The sequence below is a fragment of the Pipistrellus hanaki genome (assembly GCF_964339955.1).
Source record: "Pipistrellus hanaki genome assembly, chromosome: 4".
Classification (NCBI taxonomy): Eukaryota; Metazoa; Chordata; class Mammalia; order Chiroptera; family Vespertilionidae; genus Pipistrellus; species Pipistrellus hanaki.
The window spans coordinates 73,276,175-73,291,527 of NC_140506.1; the positions used below are offsets into that span (position 1 = coordinate 73,276,175).

A 15,353-nucleotide genomic window follows, 5' to 3' on the forward strand; every position below is an offset into this window, starting at 1 on the left:
TAATATAATCTCTGAGTCACCTGGGGCTCGGGCACGCATGATCCCCAGACTTCTGGGGTTTGCCCCTGGCCTGTCACCACTGACTCACTGGCTGCCTGCCTGGCAGTGCCCTGATCAGCTGCTGGTTTCTCTCTCGCTCTTGGTGCGTCACGGAGGCCGATTCTCCGCACGCTGTCATCATCAGGTGTGTGCCCCGCCCAGGCACCCTGGGCAAGAAGGGTGCTGGGCTCCAGGATCCTGGAGGCTATCACCAGAGGATGAAGAGGAAGCAGGTTGGGGTGACCTCACCCCTTGCTCTGGCTCTGCCCGCGAGACCAGGCCCCTGGGGCCAGTGATCTGGCGGCCCTGGGGGTCCTGGGTCAAGCTGAGCCCTCAGTGAAGCCCCGCCTGTTCTGCTCTGAGGCGCCATCGTCCAACCACAAGCAGGGCAGCCCTCCTATCCATTCTCCTACAGCAGACCCGCCGCACCGGTCCGGTACCGCCCACCAGGCATCGCAGGCCAGGCCTGTCCTTGCTCAAAGCCTGTCCTTGTCTCTCCCACACCTCCAACTCCTGGGCTGGGCACTCGAGGTTTTTCCTGACACGCCCAACTTGCTTTCCAGGCCAGCACCATCACCTGCCCAGCTCCAGACCCCGCAGAGGCCCATCCTGCCCCTCGCCACTCCCTGTTTTGGAGAACTCTTTCTTCATGAACTCCTAAGCTTTTACTTACCCTCCAGGTCTCCTCTTCCCCTGCCACCTCCTCCAGGAAGCCTGCCTGGGCCTCAGCTGGAGATGTTTCCTCTCCAGAGTTCACACAGAGCTGGCCTCTCTGCTGTCAGGAATTGTCTCTTTCGATGGTGAGGTAGGGGCTCGAGGGCAGTCACCAGCCTTGTTCCCTGCTGAGCTCCAAGCCCAGCCCTGGGCCTGGCCCGGGCAGGCCCTCTGTACACCCTTTGTGCACAAAACAAATGAAGAGGAATGAATGAGCGCCTGGGTGTAGAGGAAAAGCCCCAGCCTCAGGGACTTTCCTTTGTTTTGTTATTACTCTGGTGGCCCTGTCCTGTCACGTCAGCAAGCCTTCGTTTTCCCGTCTCTGAAATGGGAATGATAAAGCCCTACATGGTTTTGTAGTCTCTGAAATGGGAATGATAAAGCCCTACATGGTTTTGTAGTCAGATCAAATGATTTCTGTTAATACTAAGGCACCCAGCCAAGTGCCTGGCTCATAACAGGTGCTCTAAAAATGTGTGCCAGCCGAAGCCGGTTTGGCTCAGTGGTAGAGCGTCGGTCTGCGGACTGAAAGGTCCCAGGTTCGATTCCGGTCAAGGGCATGTACATTGGTTGCGGGCACATCCCCGGTAGCGGGTGTGCAAGAGGCAGCTGGTCGATGTTTCTCTCTCATCGACGTTTCTAGCTCTCTATCCCTCTCTCCTCCTCTCTGTAAAAAATCAATAAAAATATATTTAAAAAAAATAAATAAAAAATAAAAATGTGTGCCAACCAACGACTGAGAGAGGATGAAAGGGGGGCGGTGGGGCTGGGCAGAACTGACTGGGCCATCAGATCAGAAGGTCCTCAGGGATCCCCTGGCCTTCAGGGCTCTCCTTCCACTGCTTCTGGAAAGTTGAAGGCACAACCATCAGAGAAGAGGACTGCCCTGGAGGGAGGCAGGGGGAGCAGGGAGCGGGTGGGTGGGTGGGAAGGAGGTCTCAGGGCTCAGGCCCGGCATGGACTCTCTCAGAGCCTGGAGTGGCATGGGAAGGGCTGGGCAGCTGGGTGGGATGGCGAGGAAAGCCAAGGTCATGGATGAATACAGGGCTTTTTTTTTTCTTCTTTTAAATCTCAGACATCTCTCATAACGATATGCTTTGTTGTTTTATATATATATACATTTTATTCATTTTTCACAGAGAGGAAGAGAGAGGGATAGAGAGTTAGAAACATCGATGAGAGAGAATCATCGATCAGCTGCCTCTTGCACATCCCCTACTGGGGATGTGCCCACAACCAACGTACATGCCCTTGTCCGGGATGGAACCTGGGACCTTTCAGTCCGCAGGCCGATGCTCCCAGGGGTCCTCAAACTTTTTAAAGTGGGGGCCAGATCACGGTCCCTCAGAGAGCTGGAGGGCCGGACTATATGAACTACTAATTCCTACTGTAACACCTTGGCTGCGCTCACTGCCCAAAAAACCTGGCGGGCCGGATCAGACTCCTCTGCGGGCCGCATGTGGCCCGCGGGCCGTAGTTTGAAGACCCCTGCGAGTCTATCCACTGAGCCAAACCGGTTCTGGCTGAATACAGGACTTTTGAAACAACCATACAGAAGCTGAAATTGGATGCACTCAGTCCCATCCTCTCTCTAAGTCTCCTCCCCTTTCACATGTCTGAGCTCATTCACTGAGCTCCCACCCCCTCACTCAGCCATTTCCTCTCTCTGAACCCATCTCCTGTCCTTCTGTCCCGTCCCCAGAGGCCCCCGTTGGCCTGGGTGGTGGGACTCCAGCCGGCAGGCAGCAGTGGGGCCTTCCTTCTGTTCCTTGGAGACTCCCCAGCTGTGGCCACCCCACCTCCACCTTCTCCCTCAGCCCACGTGGGGCCCAGCTTGGGGGCCGCACCGGCTCAGCCAGTCTGGCCAGCTGGGCAGCCGGGCCTCCTGTGTAATCAGGTCTGCCATTACCCAGTCTGGGGCCAAGTGAGAGGAAGGCCACGGGCCTGGCTGCTGGCTGAGGCCCCGGGGCTACTTGCTGAGCCTCGGACCCCAGACCTCCACTTCTGAGCCCAGGGCCCGTGGCTTCCTAGAGCCTGTGCTGGGCCTGCTGGGCCCCTTGTCAAGGCGGCCAGAGGAAGCTCAGTCTGAACGGAGCTTCCCGGTACCCGGGAGGGAGGTGTCATCCTCCTTCCCCCGATGGGGACATTGCTGAGAGAGTTTAACTCTATTGCCCAATGTCACATACTTGGAAATGGCAGAGCTGGGACTCAATCCAGGGAGGACTGGGGTTATTTCAGATGAGAGCCTCAAAGGAGCCACCACCACAGCCTCCCGCAGATTCTGAAAGTCCCAGCCGGGCCCAGCCCTTCCCATGGCTCCAGAGCCAGGCAGGAGGTGGCCGGTCCGTACCAGCCGGGTCTGAAACTTGGAAGCTGTCTGCCTGTTTGCTGTGAGATTCCAGGAGATCCTCCTTCGGAACAAGTCCGGGAGATGGCTCTGACGTGACCCGGTGGCACATTCTTTACGCTCACAGGCGGTTATGACAACCCCTTGCAAATGATTTACTGAAATTAATTTTTAAAAAAAGACATCTTGGCATTGTCATTGGTGAAAAAAAGAACAAGATTTTAACTTATGTCTGTGGTGTGAGATGTCAGTGAACTTCTGCAAAAATAAATAGTTTTGGGCCAACTTCTAGCTAGACTAATCTTTCAGCTGAGCGTGAGACTGCTTCCTCCTTCGTGACCCTCCCCCCCCCGCCCCAATTTTATAAAGATATCACCCTGGTTGGTAGCTCAGTTGGTTAGAGCATTATTCCTATAGGTTTCGAGTTCAATCCCTGGTCAGGGCACCTACAAGAATCAACAAAATGGAGCCGCCGCCGCCCCAGGTGCCCGGGCGCGAGGAGGCTGGGGCCGGCGGCGCTGGGCGGCCTGCGGGACCGCCCAGCCTTCTGGGCCCTCCCCCCATGGCCAATGGAAAGCCTGGTGACCCCAAGTCAGACAAATCTGACCGCCCAGTCTGCCGACACTTTGCCAAAAAAGGCCACTGTCGATATGAGGACCTCTGTGCCTTCTACCACCCAGGCGTCAACGGACCTCCTCTGTGAGACTGCCTTCCCGGCATGCTGGAGGGAGCCCGTCACCTCGCAGCCATGCATCTCCCACCCATCTCTCACCTCCCCGATCGATCGGGGTCAGAGTTGTGTTTCATCACTGGGGTACAAGGGCACTCTTTCTGCCGATCCGGCCTCCGGAGCCTCGCCTTCAGGCCCCCATCTCTGCTCCTCGGCTGCCTCCTGGGTCCTCTCCCCTCGCCACTGACTGCCGAGCAGGAGACGGACTAAGTGCCGCCTCTTCTGTGTCTATCCACCAGTCGCATTGCTGCCCTCCAGTCCTGAGCCGGGAGCAGTGTCCTCCCACTCCTGCTGCTTGTTTCCAGTTCCCCTGTGCGAGCCCAGCCCCAGCGCCGGGCTGCCTGGCCTGGGGTCCAGCTTGGATGATGCCGGGCCCTTCCCGAAAGGCCGCTCTCCTGCTCTGGGATCCCGTGGTGTCGCGGCCGAGGGCGGGGCCGGAGAGCACTGTGTGGGGTGAACGCACCCCGTAGCCTGTCTCGATGTCCGAGGCTCTCTGTGGCTTCTCCGCACTATGGTGTTTCTGCCCAAATGAGTGAGGCTGGGGTGCCTCGGGCTCTCCCCACCCCAACGAGGGAGCACTGGAACCTTCCTGCAAGGCTGCCACCCTGGCCCCCCATTCTCTGGTGCCACTTTTTTGGGTTTGACATGGGCCCATGAGGTGTGCTCTAAGCCTCTGGTGGGCCTACCCCATTTCGTCCACAGCCGTGTTCTTAGCCTAGTCCTGGGGAGGCCGCAGGCCTTCCGTGTGAATTCTGTGAATCTCCACTGGACGTCTTGCCGCCCGCTCCCACCTCCGTCGCTGCTGCTGGTTGTTTCCTGTGAAAACGGCAATGAGCAGACTCAGTCTGGAACTGGCCCTGAGGACGTGGTCAGGAGTTGTGTGGACAAGAGGGAGGGTGAGAGCCGTTGGAGAACTGAAAGTGAATTTTGTTTCTTTTTAACGTTTTTTATATTAATAATAAATGCAGTGGGAACAAGCCCCTTTAACCTTGGGATGTGGCATCCCGAGGTGCAAAAAAAAACAAAAAAAACAAAACAAAAAAACACAAAAAACCCCACAAATGAATGCATAAATGAGTGGAACAGAAATCAGTGTTTCTCTCTCTGTCTCTCCCTTCCGCTCTCTCTAAAAATCAATACAATTTTAAAAAGATGTTTATTATGTCCTTAAATATATCTGTAATATTTATTTCCTTCTGATATTATAAGGATCAAAACATTCCATCTGGTGGGGAGGAGTACCTGTAAGTCGGCGCTGGCTCCCCTGGCCCTAGCCTTCCATTCCCAGAACAAAAAGGACAAAGTTCCGGAGACCTGGATCTACTCGGTCACTCCCTTACCGCTCAGAGGGGTCCATCCCGGGCCCCAGACAGGAGACTCCCCCCCCACCCGCCCCCTCCCCCTGCTCCCCCCACCTCACTTCAGGTGCCGAGGTTCCTCTGGCTACCCTGGGGCGGTCTGGCAGGCTCAGGGCTGGATGGGGGATTTATCTGCACCTTTCCTAGGGACACCCAAGGAGCTGAGTGCAGGGCACGGAGGGGTGTGCTGTGCTGTGATCAGGATTTGGCTGAGCCCCAGGGGTCTAAGAAGTCCTCTCACCTGGAGTGAGCAGGACCAGAGCCGAGGGGTGGCTGCCTTGTGACTCAAACTGGGCTCCTTCCCCCTCATGACACTAAAACACTTCCAGCTCACAGAGCACTTTCACATCCTCCTCTCATTCCTCATCCGCCTTAGACAGGGAGGGCTGGTCAGGTCCTTATTTCACACAGGGAAAGGGGGCTCAGACAGGGCACTGCTTCTCCGAGATCACAGGGCTGATAAGGTGGCCATGGGTGGGCAGGGATGGTGCCCCGGTCTGTGGGAGAGAGAGCTGTCCTGGATAAAACACAGCATGCACGATACAGTTCTATTGGCAACATAAGTTTTATGTTGGCAGAAAAAAAAAAAAATATATGTGCTGCCCCAGAGCAAAGGTGATGGATGGCAGGCAGACACATTATAAAGCAGGGGTCCTCAAACTTTTTAAAGTGGGGGCCAGATCACGGTCCCTCAGAGAGCTGGAGGGCCGGACTATATGAACTACTAATCCCTACTGTAACACCTCGGCTGCGCTCACTGCCCAAAAAACCTGGCGGGCCGGATCGGACTCCTCTGCGGGCCGCATGTGGCCCGCGGGCCGTAGTTTGAAGACCCCTGTAAGTAAAAGGTTGTCTGCGCTGTGGGGAGGCCAGGCTCGGGGAGCCAGAGGGAGGGTAGGAAAAACGTCTTGGCTTGGCTGGTATTTTTCCTGCAGGTGGGCGGGACCCAGCGAGTGTGGCTCCTGTGATAAATCAAGCATCAACAATTGTCTCTCCAGCTCCGCTCATGTGCAGAGCCGCTCACGGCTCCCCGGACTCCCTCCCCCACCTCCTTTCCACCTGAGCTCCCCACTGACTTCCCCCTTCCGCACCTGCCCTCCCACGGCCTCCGTCCCTCCCCCACACCTGCCGTGCTTGGCTGGGCCGAGCAGGGAAGGCAGCTTCTTAGGCGTCTGCTGGGCCACAGGTGAAAAGGCGCAGGGCCTGCATGCTCCCCTCCCCCACGCCCGCGCTCCCAGTGTCAGCTGGCCGTGTCCCAAGAGCACAACGGCAGGAAGTGCGGGATGGGGGAGGGTGTTCCTGCCATCTGGCCGCCGGCCTCCTGCAATCGGAAAGCTGGCTGCAGGGCTGGGACAACAGATAAGGACACCTGGGTAAGGTGCCCACCACATCCTGGGCGAGCCCCTGCCCGTCCCGGTTCACCCACCGGTACAAAGGCAGTAAGATTCCCTTCCCCGATCCCCTCCCGTACAGGGAGGCTGTGATGAGGTCATTGCAGGAAATTACTTATTGTCCATCTTGAAGGGCAGTTAGTTATCTCTGCTCTTCAGCTCACATGCCTCGGTGTGTGCTGTTCCTCAGAGCCTTGTACGGTAAACCCTGGGAGGCGTGGTCCAGGTAGAAACCATGCGTTTGTGTTTATGTGTGTGTGTGTGTGTGTGTGTGTGTGTGTGTGTAGGCGGGGGGAAGTGTGGGGAGTGGGGAAAGGCGCTGGGAATATGGAGACTGACTTCTGCATTATTGACCACCTGGAGCATTAACTGAGCACCTACTGTGAGCCAATGCCCGTGGGAGCTCTGAGGTGGAATAAGTTACTGCTTTTGCCCTCCAGGAGCCCCCAGCCTCTTCGGGGAGACACAGTAGGAGACCTCAACCCCTCATTATGCTGGACTGTCCCAGCCAGCCTCGTGCTTCATCCGGTGTCTCAAGGGCCCCCTGTGTGCGGAGGGCTCACAGGAGGCTTCACCCCACTCACGCATGCTTGCTGGTTCTCTGGCAGGAAGCTCAAGACCCTCACGTCTCACCAGGATCAGTCACCCCAGCATGCCATGCAAGATGCTGGACACGCTGGGCGCTCAGGGACATAGTGGAGCCCTGGCCCCCGAGTTGTCCTTCCTCACACCCCCTCAGCAAGCCGGGGAAGAGAAACGCCGTGCCATGTCAATCAGGGGTTCCCTCAGACACCCTCTCACCCCTACAGTGCTCCCTTCCTCTAGGCCCCTTCAGGCCCCCCAAACCCGCCTCAAACCGGGTCCTTCCTGATCCAGGCTCCCCTGCCCTGCGGTACCCCCCCCCCCCCCCCACTGTCCCACAGACACCTTTCCAAAAGTTGTGTGGAATCCTCCAGCGGGCGCCCTGAGCCTCTGTGTACAGCCCCGGGGCTGAGAAAGCAGAGGTTTCTGGCCCTCTCACTCGTGCCCCTCCCCCACAGCCTCAGACTCCGTCAGACTGGATCCTCCTGCCCGGAACATTTTCCTATCTTGGGGTACCTTTGCTCTCGATGCTCTCTCTTCCCGGACGACCTCCTCCACCCAGTCCTGCCGCCCTGCACAACTCCGGGGGGGGGGGGCCCATTCGACACGCTTTCTGCCATCAGAGCCCTCCACGGCAGACCCCAAGAACTCAGCGCCCCTCCCCTGTGAGGCCTCCTCCTCAGGACCCCGCCTCTACCCTGGTCCGAGTTTTCTCCCCCTTCGAAGCCTCCCGGGACTTTGCTCCCATCCGGACCGCTCTGTGTCTTCACAGAGTAAACACTCATTTGCGAGGCTGATGTCCTGGGGTCTGGCCCATGGCTTGCTCTGGGTGACTTCTACCCAGTTCTGGCCAAGCAGGGTCAGCCTGGCAGGAACGAAGCCCATTGGCTGAAATTTCCGTGTGTGGTGTGTGTGTGTGTGTGTGTGTAGGCTTCCTTCTCTCTTTGCCAAAATGGCATCATTTCCAAACCCCCAAACCTGGCAGGGCTGGGAAGCCAGTGGTAACGGTGTGAGAGGGGGAGGGTGGGTGATGGACCCGGGGTTCCTGGCCCCCCCAGCTCCTCATTCCCCAAGCTGACCTCATTAGGTGACTGTGGAGACTATGCATGGTCAATGAGTAGTGATCAGGCCATCAATGCAGGTGATAAGGACTCAACAACAGCAATCAAAGGGGGTGGGGGCTCGGCTCTGACTTTCCTAGGACTTCATTCTCACCTTCATCCTTCCTGAGGGTCACCACCCCAGTCCCACCAACCAACCGAGCCTGGCATGAGGGAGCCCCGGGGCATGGGAACCCTGGTCTTCAGGTCCCAAACCTTGCCCCCTGTTCGGGGCAATTCCAGGTGCCGGGGAGCTATGACTCAGTGCCTGACCTCAGCCTGGGGGAGAGGGCAGTTTCCTATGAGATTGTGACTCAGGGGCCCAGGGCTGGGGAGGCAAAGTGCCTTTGTTGGCCTGGGCTCAGGAATCCAGAGAAACTGGTCAGGGAAAGGCCCTGGGGACTGAAACCCCTCCCTCTCTCCCCGCCCCTCCACGGAGCAATATAACCGCCCCAAGCTCCGGCGCGAGTGCGAGTAGCAGCTGTCGGCTGGGAGGAACTGGTCCGTCTGGTCTCACTCCCTGAGCTGGCGTCTGGCTGTTGGGGGAGTCATACCTAGCTGCTCCGACCGCCTTCGCCTGGGACTCTCCCTGCAGCTCCGTCCTCAGCACTTGGATTTCTACGGCGCCCAGGGCCAGATTTCCAAAGACTTCCAGGCCCCAGACCCCGGCAGACGCGGCACGATGGCCTCCATGGGGCTGCAGGTGATGGGCATCGCGCTGGCCGTGCTGGGCTGGCTGGGCGCCATCCTGAGCTGCGCGCTGCCCATGTGGCGGGTCACGGCCTTCATCGGCAGCAACATCGTCACGTCGCAGACCATCTGGGAGGGCCTGTGGATGAACTGCGTGGTGCAGAGCACCGGCCAGATGCAGTGCAAGGTGTACGACTCCATGCTGGCGCTGCCGCAGGACCTGCAGGCGGCCCGCGCCCTCATCGTCATCTGCGTCGTCGTGGCTGTCATCGGCGTGCTGCTGTCCGTGATGGGCGGCAAGTGCACCAACTGCGTGGAGGACGAGAGCGCCAAGGCCAAGATCATGATCGTGGCGGGCGTGGTGTTCATCCTGGCGGGCCTGCTGGTGATGGTGCCCGTGTCCTGGACGGCCAACACCATCATCCGGGACTTCTACAACCCGCTGGTGGCCCCCGGCCAGAAGCGGGAGATCGGGGCCTCGCTTTACGTGGGCTGGGCGGCCGCCGGCCTGATGATGCTGGGGGGAGGCCTGCTCTGCTGCAACTGCCCACCCCGCGCCGACAAACCCTACTCCGCCAAGTACTCCGCCGCCCGCTCCGCCCCCGCCAGCAACTACGTGTAAGGTGCCGCCACTCAACACTGTTGACTTTGTTTCTCCCTGGACTGAGCTCAGCGCAGCTTGTAAGCCCCAGGATGGCCCGCCGCAGGCTGCTGGGGGAGGTGGGCCAGCAGGGACTGAGACAGGACACTGGCCCGCAGCCCTCAGCCCCTTCTGGCCCTCTGGGATACCTTCCCAAGGTCTCCTCTACACAAGGATGGACTGAAAGACTTCCTAGCCACCTTCCTCTGCAAGGATATGGACACTCCTAGCCACCTTCCTCTGCATGGATGTGGACACGGGGGCCGGGGCGGGGTTGGGGCGTGGGCAGCAAACGGGCATGGCAGTGGAGCGGGGAGCTGACTCTTGCTGGCCAGGACGGCTCAGCCTGACTCTACTTAGGATCTCTGACCGGGTGCCCTGCCAGTGCCTGTGTTGTTGGCCTCTGTTCTTTGATCACCCCCACTCCCTCCAAGTGCCTTCTGTGGAAACCCTGTGGCTATGAGAATGGCTGGGGCCTCACCCACCCACCTGCCTGTGGAGCAGAGTCGACAGACGGGTTTAGAAGGGAGGGGTGAAGGTGCTACAAACTGGTTTGGGGAGTGGTGGGGGAGGGGGCTGCAGAGCCTCAGCGGCGTCAGCAGGAGAATCCTGGGCCCCTTGAAACCGGCCACTGCGAAGGTCACTGGCCGGCCTGGGGAAGGCAGAGGAACAGCCTTCCGCTGGCCCTCACCCTGGAGCTTTTCCCTGCCTCCTCTGTGGTGTGTTTTGTAATATAAGCTCTATTTGTCACGGTAATTACTATTATTTTCTACAATAAATGAGACCTGTGCACAGGAAGACTCTGTATGTTTCTGATTTCAGCTGTGGGTGGGCAGGGCAGCGGTGGAGGGGGGTCAGCGAGGGGTAGGACCAGTGTCTAGCCTGGTTGGGAACACTTAAAAAACTGGTTTTGTAAAAAACAAAACAAAAAACAAACAAACTTGGAACTGGCCTGACCTTTGTAATCACCTTGTTCAAGCCCTTCAAATACCAGCAGGTGAAGACCAGATACAGGGAAGTGTGTGCCCGAACCCTGGTGAGGTGCTGGGGGCTTTAGGAGGGAGGGCTGATGGGACATCCAGGCCTGTGAATGGGCCACCTGTTCTCTCCTGGTTTGTCCCAACTTTGTTCGGGCAGCCAGGCTGGTCTGCTCACTCTTCCTCCTGGCTTTGGCTTAGACTTTCCCTGCCTTGGGCTTGGAATGTCCTTCTTCCTTTCCCCATCCCTCTGAATCCTGCTCGTCCTGAAGGCCCAGCTCGGAGCCTCCACCCCCCTGAGGCCTTCCCACCTGCTCAGAGGAATTATTACCAGCCCTGTTCATGGGGCAACCTCCAAGCCTCACCCTGAGTTCCGATCTCTTTGGAGATAAAGAATCCGAGTCCCGTGAACGCGTTTGGCCGAGGCCCAGGGGCAGGTGTGCAGGGTTCCTGTTTGGCGAGTTAAGAGGTGAGAGGGCCCATAGGCCTGGGAAGAGGCATAAAGTCCCATCTCTGGCCCTGTCGGGTCTGGCTCCCGGACAACCGGGGCGGGAGCCTCTCTCCACTTCTGTCCTCCACGGGCACCATGTCACTTCCCCCGGGGTGAGAGACCTGCAGAGTCAGAATCCCGCTGCCCCTCCCGGGACTCATTTAATAGGCAGAGCGTTCCTGAGCAGCAGGGCTGGTGCAGTGGCCCCGTTTTACAGACGAGGGACAGGAGCCCCGAGGACAGGCCTGGATGAAGTCCCCTGGAAGGTCAGAGGCCAGTGCGGGGCTGAGCACGGGGCCTCCCTCCCTCCGCGGGGGCCGCCTGCCGCTTTCGGTAGAGGTAGACGATGCCGGAGATGAAGCCGTCGCCGTCCGGAGTGCCAGGCACCGCCTCCAGCGTGGTGGTGGCCAGCTCCCACCGGTCCACAGGCCGGGCCTCCAGGCGCTCCCACTCCCCGGCCTGCTCCAGCTTGTCCAGGGCGGCCTCCAGGGCCTCCTTGTACTGAAGGTTGGAGGGGTTGGTCCTGGTGGTCAGACACACCAGCCCGCCTGGGGAGAGGTGGGGGGAGGGAGGTGAGAGGCCGGAGCCACAGTTCCAGGTTAGCGGGCCCCTGTCCTTGTGGCTCAGGCCGCCAACGGTGCCCTCGAGGACAGGCGTTCTCCCAGTGTGCCTCCGGGCCGGCCTTTTCCTGTCTCCACGCCTTTGGCGCTCCCCGTTCCCACCTCCAGGAATCGCCTCTGCTTCTCCAGCTGGAATGCCTCCCAGGTACCCTTTAGGGCCCGAGTATCCTTTATGCTGGGAATTCTTGTTTCTCTGGACAGAGGGGTCTCCATCCTCACCACCCACCCAGCGCCCCTGCTGGAGGATATGGCTGTGTCTGGAGGCACCTGGCCTTGGACAGGTCCCTCCACCTCCCTGAGTCTCAGTTTCTCGCTTGCCGAGTGGGGTTCATGAATTACCCCGTGTCAGAAAGGCCAGTGCAGTCAGTAACCATGGCTGCATGAATGAATGAATGATTTCACCCCTTCACACCTTCTCGGGGCACCCACAGCATGCCCAATGCAGGCTTGGAGACACAAGATACTGGTGTCCGAAAGATTTCCTGGAGGAAGGGGCGAGAAGCAGCCTTGCTGGGGGAGGGGGGCCGAGAGGAAAAGCTCTGAAGGGCAGCCTGTGCCATGTGGGCAGGCAGACAGGGCTCGGCCAGCTGAAGGGGCTGGTAAGCACAGGCTGGGCTATGAGGCCTGGTCTTTACCGGTTCAGGCAATGGGAGTTTCCTGTCCTGAGCCCAATCACCACCTCCTTCTCTGACCCCACACCGACGTCCTACATCCGCTAGCCTCTGTGGCTCCGAGGCCTGCCCAGACCTGCCCAGGCTTAGCCACGGCCCGTGCTGTGCCCCTGCAGGGAGATGCAATCTTGCTGTGACAGGGGCACCATTGGGGCATCCTGGTCCTGTCCTGCAGCCGCGTCAGGGCCTCATGACCCTCAGACACCCCTCTGCCTGTAACTCACTTAGGCTGTGTCCCCGTCTGGACTGCCCCTACTCCCCATCCCAGCCCTGGTCTTGCTCCCCTGGGCCCTGCCGAAGATGCAGCCCAAGTGTTTGGGAAGCAGGCACGTGGTGGGTTGGTGATGGAGCCCAGAGGGCAGGGTGTATACTTTCTCCTCAGAGCAGAGGCAGTCCCAGGGCAAGGCACATAGGTGCAATGCGTTAGCCCCCTTTTCACAGAGGAGGAAACTGAGGCCAGGAAAGAACGACTCATCCAACAGTCATCCGTGAGTTAGTGAGGAAGCTGGATGAGGGAACTGAATTGAGACTTCAAGCCAAGGCTAAAGCAAAGGCCTTAATATATTATTTCACCCCATTATCACGGTGATCCTGTTCGGAAGGGACTATGCCAGGGGTCCTCAAACTTTTTAAAGTGGGGGCCAGATCATGGTCCCTCAGAGAGCTGGAGGGCCGGACTATATGAACTACTAATCCCTACTGTAACACCTCGGCTGCGCTCACTGCCCAAAAAACCTGGCGGGCAGGATCAGACTCCTCTGCGGGCCGCATGTGGCCCGCGGGCTGTAGTTTGAAGACCCCTAGACTATGCCTACGGAGAGGAGGGTGGACTTACTCCTGGTTGCCTAAATGCATAAGAGGCAAGGAGGCCACTTGCCTGCCCTGCCTGTTTGCCGGGGTCAGCATTCAGCAGCTGGTAGCTGGGATGTTAGGCGAGGCTGTGTGACCCTAGGCCAGACCATGCCACTTAGTTGGCCTCAGGAATTCTGAGGCTCCAGTCTCTGGGTGTGGAGAGGGGGAGGCGGGTGGGGGGTCGTCAGGCTGCTTCTCACCTGGCTTGGTGACTCGCAGGAGCTCAGGTATCGCACTGCAGGGCACCTGGCCGTCACTGAGGGCGCCGACCATCAGCACCGCGTCATAGGTCCCTGGTGAAGTGTGCAGATGCGGTGTGGCGGTTTGTCTGCGGTGTGGCCTCAGACTACCATGGAGGATGGTATCCATGGTGGGTTTGGGGAGGGACCAGGCCAACCCCTAGTGTCTGCAGGACCCAGATCCCGTGGGGGATATGGCAGGTTAGCCCAATTCTGGTCCGAGGTCAGCTCGTGGGATGGGAGAGCTCAGAGAGGGGCTCACGGGACCTCAGAGAGGGTCTTAGTGAGGCACTGGGGGGCTCCGAGGGAAATGAAGGCTCAGCAAAGGGGATGGAAAGGGGCACTGAAAGGGGGCCTCGGGGTGTTAGGGTACAAGAGGAAGTACCTTCAGGGCTGGGCAGAGGCTCCTGGCCCAGGGTGCAGAGGCTGAGGTGCTGGTAGAGGCCGCGGGCCCGGGCGTGTTCCAGCATCCCTGAGCTCCCGTCCACTCCATGCAGCCGGAGGAAGCCTCGAGCCTGCAGCTGGGGCGGGAGGGCTGTCACAGTTCATACCTGCCACCTCCCAGAGGGGTCCCTGCACCTTCAGGAGAGCAGTGGGCTCTGCAGTGGGTGTAGCCCAAGTGTTTGGGAACCAGTGAGTGTGGGGTCAGGGAGGCAAGAAATGTGGGCAAGTGGGAGGCTTAAAAGAGGGCAGGGAGCTGGGCAGGCCTCACCTCGGCAGCCACCAGGCCGGTGCCACAGGCCACATCCAGGATCAGGGCGGCTTCGGGTGGGCCTGGAAGGGCTTGGGTGAGGCAGTCTACTGCGAGGCTGGGGGCACGGTACTGCAGGGCAGCCACGTCCTGGGGACAGAGTGCTTGAGCTTAGCTGACGACCACCCTGTGTCCTAGTGTTTGAGGGGCCTCAGTGTGGGGTGGTCTAGGAGTCAGCCAGGCTAAGCTGTGTGTGTGTGTGTGTGTGTGTGTGTGTGTGTGGTCGCTGAGCCACTAGGCCTGCAGTGAGAGGAGACAGACATGAGGTGCTATCCTCTCAGCCCACTGCTGAGACCTGCTCTGCTGGCCGAGGCAGGGCTCCGTGCTTAGTCCACAGTGGCCCTTCACCAGCACCTCCTTAGGCAGGCCGTCCTTCTGCCTGGGCTGCAGTCCCAAAGTGGGGAGGGAAGTTTCCGCCCCTGGTCTCTAGGGGCTGCTGTTGTGGAGTGATGGGGCTGGTCAGAGGACAGGGCTGAGGTGGGTGGGCAGAAGAGGGGGCAGTTCCAGAGGGAACCTGACAGCAAGGTTGTGCCCAGGTCTCACTTCATTCTCACAAGCTGCCCTGAGGTGCCAGGCTACCTATTCCCGGTGTACAGATAGGTAAACTGAGGCTGGGCGAGCAAGGGAGGCGGAGGACCCCCGGCGGGTGTACCTGATCATAGTCCGGAGCCCAGCGCTCATAAAAGTGCAGCTTCTGGGCCAGGTCAGTGATGCCATGCGAGGCCCCGACCCGCGCCCGCACCCTGGACAGGCTCCCGCCCTCCTCCTGAGCCATCCTCCTGCGGGAAAAGGCCTCCGTGTCCTGAGGTCCAGCTCAGCCTCCATCCCCCCTCCCCACCCCGCCCCCCACCTCTCCATCCGCCGCGCACAGCAGAGGCTCTCCAGGCACCGCACACGCCCATTGCACAGGCGGGGACACTGGGCAGCGGACCGACACCTGCGGTGCGGGGCTGGAGAAGAAGGGGTTCCAGCAGCGGGAGGGAGGGCCTGCTCGGACCCCGCAGCCGGGAGCGGGTTTCCAGGGCCGAAAGGTCACTCCGGCTGTGGGGACAGTGAAGGGGGAGCGGGGGGCGGTCAGAACTCACCTCCTCAGACCGCGGGCGGGGGTGGTGGGGGAGCTGGGACTCCCCGCGGGCCAGCGTGGCTGGCCTGGGCCCGCCCC

General features: G+C 59.6%; 3 protein-coding genes across 4 annotated transcripts; 2 read left to right on the forward strand and 1 right to left on the reverse strand.

Annotated features, from left to right (window-relative positions):
- Positions 1–3,563: 3,563 nt before the first annotated feature.
- Positions 3,564–4,838, forward strand: LOC311621036 (proline-rich protein 3-like; the record flags this gene model as incomplete). The annotated part of the gene is made up of 1 exon (XM_084880825.1): positions 3,564–4,838. One exon carries the CDS (start codon positions 3,564–3,566, stop codon positions 3,801–3,803), a length of 240 nt encoding a protein of 79 aa, XP_084736951.1. The 3' UTR covers positions 3,804–4,838.
- A 3,892-nt stretch (positions 4,839–8,730) lies between these two features.
- CLDN4 (claudin 4) lies at positions 8,731–10,382 on the forward strand. Its single transcript, XM_084881634.1, has one exon. It carries the CDS (start codon positions 8,944–8,946, stop codon positions 9,571–9,573), a length of 630 nt encoding a protein of 209 aa, XP_084737760.1. The 5' UTR covers positions 8,731–8,943; the 3' UTR covers positions 9,574–10,382.
- Positions 10,383–10,544: 162 nt separating this feature from the next.
- METTL27 (methyltransferase like 27) lies at positions 10,545–15,353 on the reverse strand. 2 transcript variants are annotated; one of them, XM_084881630.1, is made up of 6 exons: positions 15,277–15,353; positions 14,844–14,970; positions 14,153–14,281; positions 13,826–13,961; positions 13,402–13,494; positions 10,545–11,606 (listed from the first exon to the last, which is right to left on the reverse strand). In XM_084881630.1, exons 2-6 carry the CDS (start codon positions 14,964–14,966, stop codon positions 11,326–11,328), a joined length of 762 nt encoding a protein of 253 aa, XP_084737756.1. In that variant the 5' UTR covers positions 14,967–14,970; positions 15,277–15,353; the 3' UTR covers positions 10,545–11,325. The 2 variants fall into 2 exon arrangements, with proteins under 2 accessions (XP_084737756.1, XP_084737757.1); XM_084881631.1 differs by lacking the exon at positions 13,402–13,494.

Excerpts from the sequence above, each read along its gene's own strand:
- CLDN4 (XM_084881634.1), top strand. The coding sequence starts at position 8,944 with ATGGCCTCCATGGGGCTGCAGGTGATGGGCATCGCGCTGGCCGTGCTG.
- METTL27 (XM_084881630.1), bottom strand. The coding sequence starts at position 14,966 with ATGGCTCAGGAGGAGGGCGGGAGCCTGTCCAGGGTGCGGGCGCGGGTC. Across the intron at positions 14,282-14,843 it reads GGGCTCCGGACTATGATCAG|GACGTGGCTGCCCTGCAGTA; the intron begins GTACACCCGCCG and ends CTCTGTCCCCAG. Across the intron at positions 13,962-14,152 it reads CCGGCCTGGTGGCTGCCGAG|CTGCAGGCTCGAGGCTTCCT; the intron begins GTGAGGCCTGCC and ends CTCCCGCCCCAG.